This window comes from Eptesicus fuscus, chromosome 9, assembly GCF_027574615.1.
Source record: "Eptesicus fuscus isolate TK198812 chromosome 9, DD_ASM_mEF_20220401, whole genome shotgun sequence".
Lineage (NCBI taxonomy): Eukaryota > Metazoa > Chordata > Mammalia > Chiroptera > Vespertilionidae > Eptesicus > Eptesicus fuscus.
The window spans coordinates 91,780,614-91,794,672 of NC_072481.1; the positions used below are offsets into that span (position 1 = coordinate 91,780,614).

Sequence of the window (14,059 nt, forward strand, 5' to 3'; positions counted from 1 at the left end):
TGCCAGCAGGCTCCAGCAGGGAAGGTAGGGGAAAGGGGGAGAGATCAACCAAAGGACTTGTATGCATGCATATAAGCCTAACCAATGGGCAGAGACACCAGGGGGAATAAAACAAAGACATGAGTGAGTGGCGGGGTGGGGCGGGGTGGGGGGGGAGAGGTTAATGGAGGGATGAGGACACATATGTAATACCTTAATCAATAAAGAAATTTTAAAATAAATAAATAAATAAGGGGTGATCAGAACAGTGTTTAGTTTATTATTTATTTATTTATTTATTTATTTATTTATTTTAAAATTTCTTTATTGATTAAGGTATTACATATGTCCACTCAGATAAACAAGGATAATCTCCCATTTCAAGATCCCTAAATTAGAATCCCTCCTGCCATATAGGTAACATATTTGCAGGCTTTGGGGGACATATAGTTCATATGAGGGAGATACAGTCACATACACAGGGACTGTGGTCAAGGGATAAAAGTAAAACAGGATTTATAGGAGAAGGGTGAGATGGAGCAGAAGACAACTGCAGTCTGGAAACAGTGAATCATACTTTATATTTTCCATCTAAACTGATTAGTCAGCTGCATATACAGTTAATTCTCATTATTGGTGGAATTTAGATCCTCAAAGTTACAGGGAACACTAAGTTAATGAATCCAGAACCATTGCTCCTAGGGATAATACAGGGTTAGGTTCCTACGAGCCTCTAGTCACAACATTTTCATGAACTGATCACTATATAACCTTTCTTTACTATGTGTGTTTCTTTTCAAATACATCAATTTAATATATAATGAATCAATATATCAATACAATAAGATTGAACTCATGGCCAACAGCACTACAACTCAGCCTGAAAGAAGCTTATCACGCACTTGTTTTTTCTCCATATGGCACATCACAGCCTTTTTGCACCTAGGTATGCTAGGCAGCACTTCAGTGCTAGCTACACTTGGAGGCAGTGAAATCACCAAAAACACAAAAATGTAGAAAACCTGACACTAAAGAGACCATGAAAAGGACACTTGTTTACAGTATGAGCCAGAACAAGAAGGCAGAGCGTCACTTTGTTGACCTCAGCTGGGAGCACGCATGTGGAGAATCTCAAATTTTTCCGTTCTCTGTGCACATCTGCAAATTACTGCTGAAGGCCAGGAAGCATCGATTTTGAGGTTACAAACACGTTTTAGCAAGAAGGTGAATTCTCAGATACAGTATCTGAGAATAATGAGTATTATCTATGTCTCTTTACGATCTTAATTTGGAGATTTATGGGTAGAACCTTTAACTTGCTCCTTTCCTATATGGAAAGGAGAAGCCAGGGCGCTTTTGCTGGTCAACAAGGGTGCCATCTGCTCCACCACCCTGGATGCCATCCTCTGACTTCTTTCTCAGCCTGGCATCAAAGTGCGTTCTAAAACATTGTGCTGACCACAAAGCTTAGGATTCTTTTGTGGCTCTCCTCAGTTCAATTTCACTGTAGCCATTGTTCTTGTTCTTTTCTAAGCACTTTAGACAGGGTATAAGTTAAGCTTTGGTAACAAGAAAAAGTGGAATGACTCTGGAAAAAAAGAGGCATTTCTTGTAGAATGATATGTATCACTTTCAATCATTCTCAGAGCGGGATGCCTGAGAGATATCTCTTTGCTAGAGAAGAATAGTTGAAAAATAATCCTTGAGAACAAGGTGGAATTAATGTTTGTATAACAAAACAAAAAAAATGTGCATAAAATAGCCTTGGGTGAATGAACAAATTATCCGGCTATAGGAAATTAAAGCTGAGGTGATACAGTGAGTCAAATGTTTATTTCTGAAATGTCTTTCTTCTCTAAATTATAACAATTAGGAATAAGAAAAATAAAACATAAGATTCCAAATATTATTTTAAATTTCACCGACATGAACATATAAGACTAAATAGGAAGATGACGCAAAGCTCACCTGGGGCTGGGGGTAGTGGAGGAGATAATGAAGAGTTGTAAAATCATAAAAGCTAGCATTTCAGTAAGGGCCTGAGGTCAGTTGAAGACAAGGTCAGTTGAAGACAATTAGAACAAATCAGCCAAGAATGTTGAGATAGAAACCAGATAGCCATCTATAGCTGGGGGGGGGACCAATACCAAGAGCTTGCGCATAGATAAAGAAAAATGTTTATATGTCAACAGACTTAATTGTCTTAACTATTCCAGGAAGCAGAAAACAGCTGTGGAAAGTTCCATTGTAAAATGGAAAGACCCTGCCCCCTAAAATGTTTTTAACCTGTGCTCAAACCCTGCTCCGGGGCCCACAACCTCTGCTCTGTGTTCAGAGTATGTTGTGGGACCGGGCATGCCTGTACCAATAAACCCTTTGCTTTTTGCATGAGAGGCGTCTCTTGGTGCTTTGTGAGTGCGGCCAGCGTTCCGGGCGTTACAATAATTTGGTAAAGAAAGCAGAATACAGTATAAATGTAATTGATCTCCAACAGTGGCATATAACTAAGGCCTGAAACAGTTATAACACAGAACACAAAACATAGACTAATACCTTTCATGACTAACAGAACAAACACATCATATATTTTTCCTCAGAAATTTAGAGTTAAATAATACCTAGCTACTTTAGTACCACTTTTTCTAGTTTGTTTTAGTACAGGAAACTGGCAGTAGTCAAATTCCTTCTCCTTGAGCTATCCTCATTGAAAAAGAAATATTTCAAAGCACAAAAATACTGATTTATCCCTTCTGACAACGTAATAAAAAGATGACAATTTACTTACAACTTAGCCTCAAATGTGGAAAAACATGATCTAGATAGAAACTTTCAACAGCTTATTCACCATTCCACACACAGAATATTTTATGTCAAGAAGCGTGCCAGGAGATGGGAAATGGGGTTTGCTGGAAAGGGTAGAATTCCTCCCAGGGTGCGCCCTTGGGTGACTAAGGAGAGATATTACTCACCAGGTGCATACACAGTGACACGGGTGCTATGAGAAAGAGAAGCCTGGGGAGATTACAGGAGCTCAGAAGGAGAGAACACACCCAGCAGAAGGTCAGAGGGGACATCCTGGGTAAGGTCATGCCTGAACACTGAAATACAGAGATTTAGAGAACCTCAAGTTTATACGAAGTGAAAGGTTCAAATGTGAACCTTGGTGAGAGATGAACTGGGCAGGTAGGCAAGGGCAAAATCTTGAGGGCTTTATTGGTCAGGCTAAGAAGTTTGGATTTGTTTAGAAGGCAAAGGGGCAAACCACAGGATTTTCAATCATGGGGGAAGAATTATGAGTGTAGTGTCAGGTTTACAATTTAGGAAGATCAGCCAGGAAGCAGGGTGAGAATGGACTGCACATGTGGGGCTGAAGTCGGAAAAAAACTGCTAAGTGGCTGTTTTGCAACTGAAGTAATGATAATTCAAGTAACAGTTACCCAAACATGATGAGGGCCTGAATTAGGACAGTGGTAGAGGGAAAAGAGAAAAAAAATGAAGAAATATTTAGGAGACAGAATCCCAAGGACGTGGAGACTGATAGAAGTGAGGTGTCAGTGAAACTAAAGGAGTCCAGGCTGCTTCCTAGACTGCTCTGCTAATTGAACAAGGGAGCCACATAGTTCCTCATGACTGAATGTGACAGGCTTTTTTATGTTACAGTAACAGCATCTGATGATATTTATTTATTTATTTATTTGCTTTTTGGGGGTCTTACTTTTATTTTGTATAATTTTGGGGATTTTGTGCATATATTTATTGAAGTGAGAAACCAATTTATTTTTTTAATTTTTTTTAAATTTCTTTATTGATTAAGGTGTCACATATTTGTCCTCATCCCCCCATTCCCATCCCCCACCCTTCCCCACGGATGCCCCCACACCCCTGTTGTCCTTAACCATTGGTTAGGCTCGTATGCATACACACAAGTCCCTTGGTTGATCTCTCCCCCTGACCCCCACCTTCTCCTACCCTCCCTCTGAGGCCCGACATGAGCGAGATCATGTGTCACTAGAAATATACTTATAAGAACTGAATGTGAGACAAGCAATAATAGTTATGCTGACAGGCAAATGAATCAGTCTGTAGTAAGTTTCTTTCTGGACCAACAGTTCTTTTGAGACCCAATTTCAATGTCCACCAGTTCCTTATGTGTACATGTCACCGCTGACTTTTCAGCTCTGGATGGTGGGCAAATGGTGGTAATGCAGGTCCGACTCCCTCTGGTTTGGTCTCACCCGGACGCAGGGGCGCAGCTTCACCCGGACCTGGGACCCAGCATCACCCAGGCCCCGGGGCGCGTGGCCTCACCCGGACCCAGGTGTGTGCGGCCTCACCCAGTCCCGGGATCCAGCCTCATCCGGACCCAGGGGCGCGTGGCCTCACCCGGACGCAGGGGCACCCGGCCTCACCCGGATCCAGGGGCGCATGGCCTCACCCAGACCCGGGATTGATGATATTTAAATATCGGAAATAAAAATAATCATTGTGACTGATGGAAGTGTCACAAATGGTAAATTCTACTCTGTGATCTTAAAAAAAATAAACATTTAGCCCCAGAACTGAGCACAACACTGTGGTGTGGATAGCTTGGCCCCTAAGAGTCATTACAGCCCTGTGACCATTCAGGGGGTCTGAGATTATCTGTACAGACAACAGCATCAATCCTATTCTAGGCAGACCCTTCTGACAATCAATCCTATGTAATAAAATGACAAGTGTCCGACCGTTGGTTCAACAGTTTAACCAGTCGCTATGACATGCACTGACCACCAGGGGTAAGACGCTCCAACTGGTAGGTTAGCGTGCTGCTGGGTTCCCGCCGATCCAGACTGGGTGAGCAGGCCTGGACACGCCCTGGAGCCCTCCCATAGTTCCTCCCTGGCCCTATCGTGCACCAGTGAAGTCCCTCGGCCTGGCCTGCATCCTCTGGCTTTCCAGGACCCCTCGGGGGATGTCCAAGAGCTGGTTTTGGCCCAATCCCCGCAGACCAGGCCAAGGGGCCCCACCAGTGCACGAATCTGTGCACCGGGCCTCTAGTACTCTATAATAAGATCTAACTGAATAGGATATTAATGCCAGGGTGGACACGTTCAGACTTTTGGATGAGATTATGACTGGGCTTCTGCATGTCTTACTCTTATATGAAAGCATTTCACTCTAAGTTTATAGTAGGAGCATATGATTACACTAGGAAATGGATAACCAGACATACTACTTATACCTTCAGTGGCTCCCCATTGCTCTCAACACAAAATCCAAAATCCTTAGCATGGATACAACGATCTTCAGGCTCAGGTGGAGCATCTAACCCACTCACAATGGTTCCCTTTTCTGAGAACTTGTCTCTTCACCATAAGGCCATAGTCACCATGCTTAAATGGCGTGGCCTGAACTCCCGATAGCAGTTTAATACACCAAGGTGGACATTCTCTGCCAGTAATGTCTTCCCAACCCTCTCCCCTCACTCAAACACTGCCATCTGATGAGTCTTTAGTAAACGACAGCTGGTAGAGATGCAAATAATTTGTCCAAGGGGGGTAAGGGGTACCTCAAAGGTTATGGTTTTATTGCTCTGTAGGACACGAATCATTTTTGTATCTAACTTGGCAATCTATTCCAGCATTTTTACACTAACTATATAAGCTAGTCTTTCAAATTTTGTTTTTACTCTACTGATTCCCTAATTAGTAAGTTAGGTCAATCTTTGACACATGTTCCTTCTATATTTGTTAAATTACACTTTTGATAAAGAACTAATCTCCCACACCCCACTTTTCTGTGTGAAATATAAGAGGCATAAGCCCAGAAGAGTTCACTTGTATTATAAAAGGGTTCGCAATCCAAACCTACTTCCCAGTAAAGGACTTTTAAAAATATGCATAGTGTTTCTATGAGAGGAGTTTCATCTTCTGGAGCCCACTGGATCTCCCAGAATCTGCAGTTTCTGCAGTGTATCCATTACCTCCAAGGGTCACCTAACTCAGCCTGGGAGTGAGTGGCTCAGGGTCTTTGAGAGACTCAGCTCAGCCTACCAACCATCATCTTGTAATATCTGAAAAAATATTTAGAGTAAGTCCAAACTGTTCTACTCGGCCTTCAGTCTTGCCCCCACACTGTTACCCAGATCTGCCTGACGAAGGGCCACCTGCGCGGAATAATAAAATTACTTGGGACTTGGACTCCGAGCAGGGGGTTGAATCAGAACTTTGACCACTTCGGGGAAAGTCACCTCATTAATGTTCTCTGGACCTCAATTCCCACACCAACAGAACGAGGCCACGACCTAGCGCGCCCCCGGCCCCCCCCCCCCCCCCCCCCCGGCTCCCCGCAGCCCCGCCCCCGCGCGCCGGCCCCGCCCCTGTGTGGCCCGGCCCCTCCTCGCCATCGGCCCTCCCCGCCCTCGCCCCGCGCCGGCCCCGCCCAGCCCGGCCCCACCCACCGAAGTCCTCCGCGCCCCCGGGAGCGCGATGGCGGGAGTGGCGGGGAGGCTGGCTCGGCGCTGGGGTCGGAGGATCGTCCCGAGGTAGGTGCTGGGCCCGGGCCGGGTCGCCGTGGGACGCCGCTGTCCTTGCGGGCGTCGCGGCCGCGGGAGCTCCCTGTCCGTATCTTGTCTCGGCAGAACCAGGGCTCTGCTTGTCGGGTCTTCCGGGGCGGGGGCGGGGGCGGGGGCGGGGAGAGTGTCACCCAGTGCCCTTCGGAAAGGCGCACCCCGCTCCTCGGCCGGAAGCGTCGGGAAGCCGGACCGCTGTTCCTCTCCGCGCCGCCCCGCCCCGCCGCTCCGGGTTGTCTCCTGACCGCGAACAGGGAGCCCGCTGCGCTGTCTGCTGAACGCAGGTCTGTAGGAACGCAGGTCTCATTTCCAGTGTGAACTGTTTGCCTTTTGGAGAATACTTCTGTGATGCTGGATGGCGGGGTGCAAAAACCCTGTGAAAACCCCAACCAATCTATCCGTAGGAAACAAAAAACCCTGGAACGTGGTGGTGGCCTTGTGGGGATGGAGTTTTGAGTTATTTTTTCGATTTTCTATATTTAAATGGTGGTGCTTTGTAATTTTTTAAAACTCACTTGGTTTTAAAATAAGTAAGTGTGCACTATAGTTTGTGAGAACTTGCACATTGAGGCCTTATTTGGACTTTTTTTTCTTTTTTTTTACTTCCCTTTCGTTTTCTACTTGGAATCTGCCAGGTGCCAAATTCCTATAGGATACGGAGTTTTCCCAGGGGGAAGAAAACCAACACTACGCCAAATATTTAGTATAAAGCTTATTGAAGACTGAAAGGTTTGCGACGCAGGAAACAAGACACAGAGTCCAGGCCATGGAAAAGGGGGGGAGGTTTTAATCTTGCGCTCCCGGGCGAAACAGGGGAGGGTGGAGGGCATGAGAGGTGTGGAATTCCTGCCTCAGGCAAGGGTCTGGGAAGGCGCCAGTTATCTTCGTCACCATCTACCTTGCGGGTGCTTGCATGGCTGTGGTCTTTCCCCCCATGCCTCGACCTAACATCCCGGCCTTTTTGGTGATAGGGGGCGCCGAAATCGTCCTGGCTACTTCCTGCTGACCAGGGGCGAAGAGGGTGGGGGATGTTAAAGGCCAGGGTCAGGCAGAGGCGGGTTGAGGGGCAGCCGAGTGTAGGGATGGAGCAGGAGCTGGTTTACAGTCACCGGAGACATTTCTGCAATCCGGGAGCGGATGAATTTGAGGAGGCAGGGAGCGGGTTGCTGGTCTGGTAGCATATCCGTGGGGGCAAGGTGGGCTCTGGAGTTTCGGGTTCCCAGAGGGGAATGCCAGCCAGGGGAGGCTGACATTCACCATGTCCTTGAGTTCCTGGAGGAGTCGTGAGTGGGACGGCAGCCAGCAAAGGTCTTTGGAGAGAGACACATAAAAAGCAGTGCGAGACATTGGGCAGGGTGCGGGTCTCGTTAAGGAATAGTAGAGTGTGTTGGATAAATTGGAGCCAAGAAGACAGGACTTCTACCCGGGGGGAATCAGGCAGCTTCCCTTTAAGGGAATTTTCGGCCTGTAGGATGCTTTTGGAGACCTGGATTTGGGCCTCCTGGGCCATGACATATTCCCGGGAGATGTAGATGGTCCCTGAAGGGGTTAAGCTCCAACCATCCCCATATAGTTTTCCCATAACGCCTGCAACCCATCGCTGGTCCCAGGGGTCCCGGACCCTGATGTTGAAGGTCCCGTCCTTCCAGAAAAAGGGACCAGACCTGACCTCATTGTAGGCATCATGGATGACACAGCCTGACCAGCGGCAACCCCCACAGGTGTTGACGTCTCGATTACACCTGTCTGGGTTCCGCTGCCGGGTGACTTGTGTGCTGTCCTGGTCGTAGGTTTCACGGACCTTGAACCTCCACACATAAGCGGGTGTAGGAGGGTGTAGGTTGCCCAGGGCTGGGAGGAGAAAAAGGAGGGGGAGGGCGGCTAAGGTGGACCTTAGTGGGGCCCAACACCTCACATTTATAGAAGTCATGCTGCTCCGGGGTCCTCTTGAGTCTGGAGAGGTGGTGCCCTGATGGATCATCAAGTAGTTTGGCCGCAGTGGGGGTTGTGAGGATTCCTGTGTGCAGTCCCGTCCACCTGTCAGCCTGTTCCCGGAGCAGCTGCCTGCCAGTCCTGCCCTGGGAGGTGTCCCCTCATTTGATAAGTAGGAAAGTTGGGGCGCATTCCTCCCTGGGGTGAGCAGGAGGAGCAGGCACTTGTGGCTGCCTCTGGCAGTGTGGGCGAGGTGAAGAGGGATGAAGGCCGTATCCAGGGTCCGCTTGAGTTACTATCGCGTAGGAGGCTTTCTGACGTCCCTGGGGGTCTAGACAAGAGCTTCCATCCACAAACAGAGTTAAGTCAGGATTAGAGAGAGGAAGATCTGAGAGTCCTGCCCGAGGTTGAGTGAGGGCCTCCCACGACCTCGGGGCAGGAGTACTTTGCTGCAGGTTGGGTGGAGGCAGCAGGAAGGAGTGTGGCTGGGTTCAGGGCTGGGGACTGAGTTAGGGAGATGTCAGGACTCTCCAGGAGCAGGAGATGGGAGTTCCTGCATGGGAGAGGGGGCAAGGAGAGATAAGGACCGGTGTGACAGGAGATCTTGGAGAAGACCTGTAAGGGTTGCTGGAGGCAAATCTTCTGGGCCTCCTTGGTGAGAGCAGCAGCTGCAGCCTGAGCCCGGAGGCAGGGCCCGTCACTTTTCCAGGGGCAGTCACTTTTCCAGTGGCCGCTTTGACTGCATGCCGGGCAAGGCTGGGCTGGAGCCCGGGGTTGGGGGCACTGTGGCCTTCGTTTCTGCACTGGAAGCATTCTCTCGTTGCACCCCCACCACGCACAGTCCCTCTTGGACCACGTGTGGCTGCCGCTGGCCCCAAAGGTAGCAAGGTTTGGGTTTGCAGACTCATCTCCTGTCGAAGGCGGGCGTACTCTGCCTGCTCCTCACGGGCATTGAAAACCTTAAATGCCATATTCACCAGATCCCGGACAGGGGTCTGAGGGCCATCTGCCTTTTTTTAACTTTTTTCGGATATCTGGGGCTGACTGCGAAATGAAGTGAGCGGCTAGAACTGTTGCTCCGGCCGGGGACCCAGGGTCTAGGCGAGTCTATAAGGTCAGAGCCTCAGTCAGCCTGTTAAGGAAGACTGTGGGGTTCTCAGCTGGTCCCTGAGTAACTTCCCTCAGCTTGTCAAAGTTAACTACCTTGTGGGAGACGGCCTGTAGGCCGGCTATCAGGCATTGGAGCATCTGGTCGCGATGTCGGCGCCCCTCTCGCCCTTCCGGGGTATCTAGTTGGTACACCCAGCCTGGTTCCTGACGAGGAACGGCCTGGGGAGGTCGGGGAGGGAGGATGGGGGAAGGGCGGGAGCGGACGGCAGGGCAGAAGGAGGCAGGGCGGAAGGAGCCCTTTAGCAGGGAGGCCGGGGAGTCGGAGGGGAGGAGGAGGAGGAGGCGGGGCCGCGGACCCATGGGCTCGGGGGTCCGAGCCCGGTCGCTGTCCGGGGCGTTCTGTGCCTGAGCCAGCGGCGCTGCCCGCCCTCCCCACGCCTGCTCCCTGGCCGCCTCCGCTCCCCCACCCCGGAGCGCGGGAGCCAGCTGTTCGGAGCGGCTTGCGGGATGGCGGGCGGGTGGCTCTCGTGCTGTGCGGCGGCGATGGTTGCAGCCGCGGGGAAGAAAGCGCAGCGGCGGCCGCGGGAGGGAGCGGCGCGGTCGCGGTGGTGTTGCCCACGGCCGCGGAAGCCGCGGGTGGGCAGGTGAGGTGCTGCCGAGAAAGCACCTGCCACGGGAAGAAAGGGAGCCGTGGTGAAGGAGGAGGAGGAGGAGGGGGCTGAAAGCGTTCGGCGGGAGGAAGAGGGGTGGAAGTGAGAGAGCAGCTGGATCCAAAGAGTCAGAGAATAGAAGGAGCAGAGGACAGAGTCAGAGAGAACAGAGGGAGCAGAGGGAGGGAGGGGAGCGCAGATTGAAAAAGGCCTGGACACATGGAACCTCCAGCCCCTTCCCAGCTCTTTGGCAGGAATTGTTAAGGTCGGTCAGGATGTTAAAATCGAAAGTCCCATGTTCAGGCCACTGTGACCTGTTGTCCAATTCATACTGAGGCCGTGCCACGGTACAGAAGTAAATGAGGCGTTTAGGACGCAGATCCTGAGACAGGCCCAGCTCAGCCAGATTGGTGAGCAGGCACCCAGCGGCGCCTGCGGGTCAGTTTTGGGTTTCTGGTTGCCCATTTTGAAGCCTAGGGTCAGTAGCGAGGCCCAAGGATCAGCGTCCCAATCATTGAGCCAAGGCTACGGACGGAATCCGAGGGATGGTGGGAGATGTCTCTCGCCGACCCCTGGGATCAGAGTGAGGCCAAAAGGCCGGAGACCAAGGTGGAGTAGGAACGTCTTCACTACACCCCAGGGTCAGAACCTTTCCTGGAAAGGTCCGGAGGGCTATGCCCGGAAAGCAGTCTCTGACGCGGACCGCGATTTACGGACAGAGACGCCGACGGAGGACCCTAGGAGTCAATAGGGACTGGGACTCACCCACTGACGCTGCCGAGCTGGAAAGAAGCCTGAGGGTTCCGGGGAGACAAGTGGGGAGGGGTACCCCAAATGGGATACACACTCAATCCCCACCCGGGTTTCGGCACCAGATGAAAGGTTTGCGATGCAGGAAACAAGACACAGAGTCCAGGCCATGGAAAAGTGGGGAGGTTTTAATCTTGCGCTCCCGGGCGAAACTCACCGGTCCGAGAGTGGGCCAGGGGAGTTCGCGCCAAAACGGGGGCTTAGGTACTTCCTTTATACAGCCGTTTGGTGAGGGGAGGGTGGAGGGCATGAGAGATGTGGAATTCCTGCCTCGGGCAGGGGTCTGGGAAGGCTAGCAAGGGTCTGGGAAGGCGCCAGTTATCTTCGTCACCATCTACCTTGCGGGTGCTTGCATGGCTGTGGTCTTTCCCCCCATGCCTCGACCTAACAAAGACCAGTTTTATTGCGTTACAGACTAATATCGCAGTGCTTGATCCTAGACTTCATCCTACTCTTTGAAGGTTACATTATTGCAGAGGAGGTGATACATTTGCTATGTTTGGGCTTTATTTGTAACTATTATTTTGTCATATTTGATGCAATTAACTTTATTACTCGAGATCATCATTGTTAACATCCATTTATTGAGGCTTGTGGCCTCAATATTGTGCACTGAATTTTCCTCTTCCCTCTCTAACTGTGTGAGCTTAAGAACTTACCTGCAGTGCTTGCTGTTCTGCTCCTGGCTGTGCCGTTAAAACATAGTGGGGTTAGGAGTGAGGCTGTGTCCACTCATTGTTAAGGCAGTGAGTGCAGAGGCTGTTTCTCGACTAAATTCTTTCAGTGCACTTTCCCCCTTGGTCTTAGGCTCCTGCTTTCTTCTACCTGGTATGCCTTTCATTTACTTCTTGCCTGTGGCAAAATCTCATTTTATTGCATTTTGTTGCACTTAACAGGTGTTGCATTCTTTTTACAAACTGAAGGCAAGACCCTCCCCCAGCCAAAAAGATTAGAACTTGCTCTATTGCAAAACTCACTTTATTGTGGTGGTCTGGAGCCAAATCTGCAGTAGCTGTGCGGTATTTAATTTGAATTGCTACAAATAATGTGCTGGATAGTAGCTTCTTTTACTGTTATTTTAAAATTACTACAGTTAGCTTCTGTATTGATTTCTTATCTAGGGATCATTTTGGAAACCACTGACCTTTGCACCCAGCTTGCTGGGGCAAGTATAGGGAAAATATTTATAGAGAAACATAGCATTTTAGTATGTAAGGGTTGGGGATAATTAGAAATCAGTCTGCCTGTTTGCAGTCCTCTGCAGGTCATTAGTTTCCCATCACTTCAGTTGCACTTAAGTGGAACAGCAATGAGAGCCAGTCAGGACGACTTTGAAAATGCAATGAATCAGGTAAAACTGTTGAAGAAGGATCCAGGAAATGAAGTGAAGCTAAAACTCTATGCACTTTATAAGCAGGTAAATATCTATGATCTGATATAATTTAGAGTTGTTTTGAGCAGAAGGCTCCTCAAATTGATATGCTGTGTGTTTTACTAAAATTCAGCTTTACTATTTTTAGGGTTTGTTTTGCTGCCTTTAAAGAGTGTATTAACGTAAAAATAAAATGTCAAAGTGAAAGGCAACAAGTATTTATTTGAGGTCACAGAATGGCAATTCAGGGTACAGATTCAGGCAGAAACACAAATTGCATCCCAATTACAGGGTGAAGGCAAGGTTTTTTTTATAAGAAAATGAAGGGAAATGATTACATGAAAAAGGAAATAAATTTCTATCGGTGTTGACACCGATTCTGTCTTCAATTGGGTTACTGATTCTATCTTCAGAAAGAGAATCTTTCCTTATGGCCCAGGTGTCCGCTTTCCTGTAGTTTTACAAGTGATTGCTTTGGCCCAATCCAAAAGTCATTTTGCCGGTTCACAAACACTTCAGAGGTTCCAGGAACAAAGTGTACAAGCAGTTTTCCTGCAACGGCTGCTTTGGCTCTATTTTAAAACCATTCCCCTTGTGTGAACGTCTCACAGGAGTCTACATGTGTTTGTATATCATACTTTAAAACCCTGTTAAGGCAAAAAGTAACCCCCAGGACCACTCCAGAGGAAAAGAGACTTGAAGGATGTAACAACCAAATGGGTAGACCAGGCGTCCTCAAACTACGGCCCGCGGGCCCCATGCGGGTGTTTTTGCCGTTTGGTTTTTTTACTTCAGAATAAGATATGTGCGGTGTGCATAGGAATTTGTTCATAGTTTTTTTTTAAACTATAGTCCGGCCCTCCAACGGTCTGAGGGACAGTGAACTGGCCCCCCGTTTAAAAAGTTTGAGGACCCCTGGTGTAGACCTTATTTGGATGCCGATTAGAATAAATCAACTGAAAAAGTTGTTTTGAGAAAATTTGAATATGGAGAGAAACCAAGATGGTGGCATAGGTAAACACCTGAACTTGCTGCCTCACACAACAACTTCAAAACTACAACCAGAAGACAAAATGGACATCATCCAGAACCACAGGAAGGCTGGCTAAGTGGAAATTCTACAACCAAAAGGAAAGAGAAAAGCACACTGAGACTCAGAGGAGCTGTGGAAGTAAAGTGCAGAGGTACGGAGGTGCGGGTGCGGAGAGGGCTGGCAACTGAGGACGCAGCTGGCTTTTTCAAACCGCAGGGAGACACAAGCTCCCGACTGCTCTGAACTCCAGTTCCGGACGAGACTCTGGGGACCCAGACTCATACAGACTGAAACTGGACTGTCTGGCTTCGGGTGGATCTCGGGCGCGACTTTCTATCAGAGGTGCTTGCAGCGATTTCCAAGGGACACTGAGACCCGGGGGCCTCTTAGGGCAGGGCTGATGGGAAGCCATTGCTGTTTGCCCCACCCTGAAACTCCGCCCCATCCAAGCTGTGAGCAGAGGCTTTTGCATATGAATGGCCTGGTCCTTTGAAATCTAAACTTACCTAACAAACTGCAGCTGAGTCAGAGAGACCCAGAACATCCAAAAGAAGGCCCAAGGCCTCACAGCAGCTTGCATTGCTTCACAGCTGGGCCTATTCTGGGCACTTCCAAAACCCAAA

The 14,059-nt window shown here is 49.1% G+C and overlaps 1 protein-coding gene across 3 annotated transcripts in view; it reads left to right on the forward strand.

Annotated features, from left to right (window-relative positions):
- The first annotated feature begins 6,405 nt into the window (after nt 1-6,405).
- ECI2 (enoyl-CoA delta isomerase 2) overlaps nt 6,406-14,059 on the forward strand; it is a 31,643-nt gene continuing 23,989 nt past the window's right edge. The window contains exons 1-3 of one of the 3 annotated variants that reach the window (XM_054721528.1): nt 6,407-6,502; nt 6,599-6,813; nt 12,286-12,448. In XM_054721528.1, the coding sequence (XP_054577503.1) occupies nt 12,341-12,448 (108 nt within the window). In that variant the 5' untranslated portion in view covers nt 6,407-6,502; nt 6,599-6,813; nt 12,286-12,340. Of the gene's footprint in view, nt 6,503-6,598; nt 6,814-12,285; nt 12,449-14,059 lie in introns of those variants that run through there. The other 2 variants (XM_054721526.1, XM_054721527.1) reach the window with 2 other exon arrangements.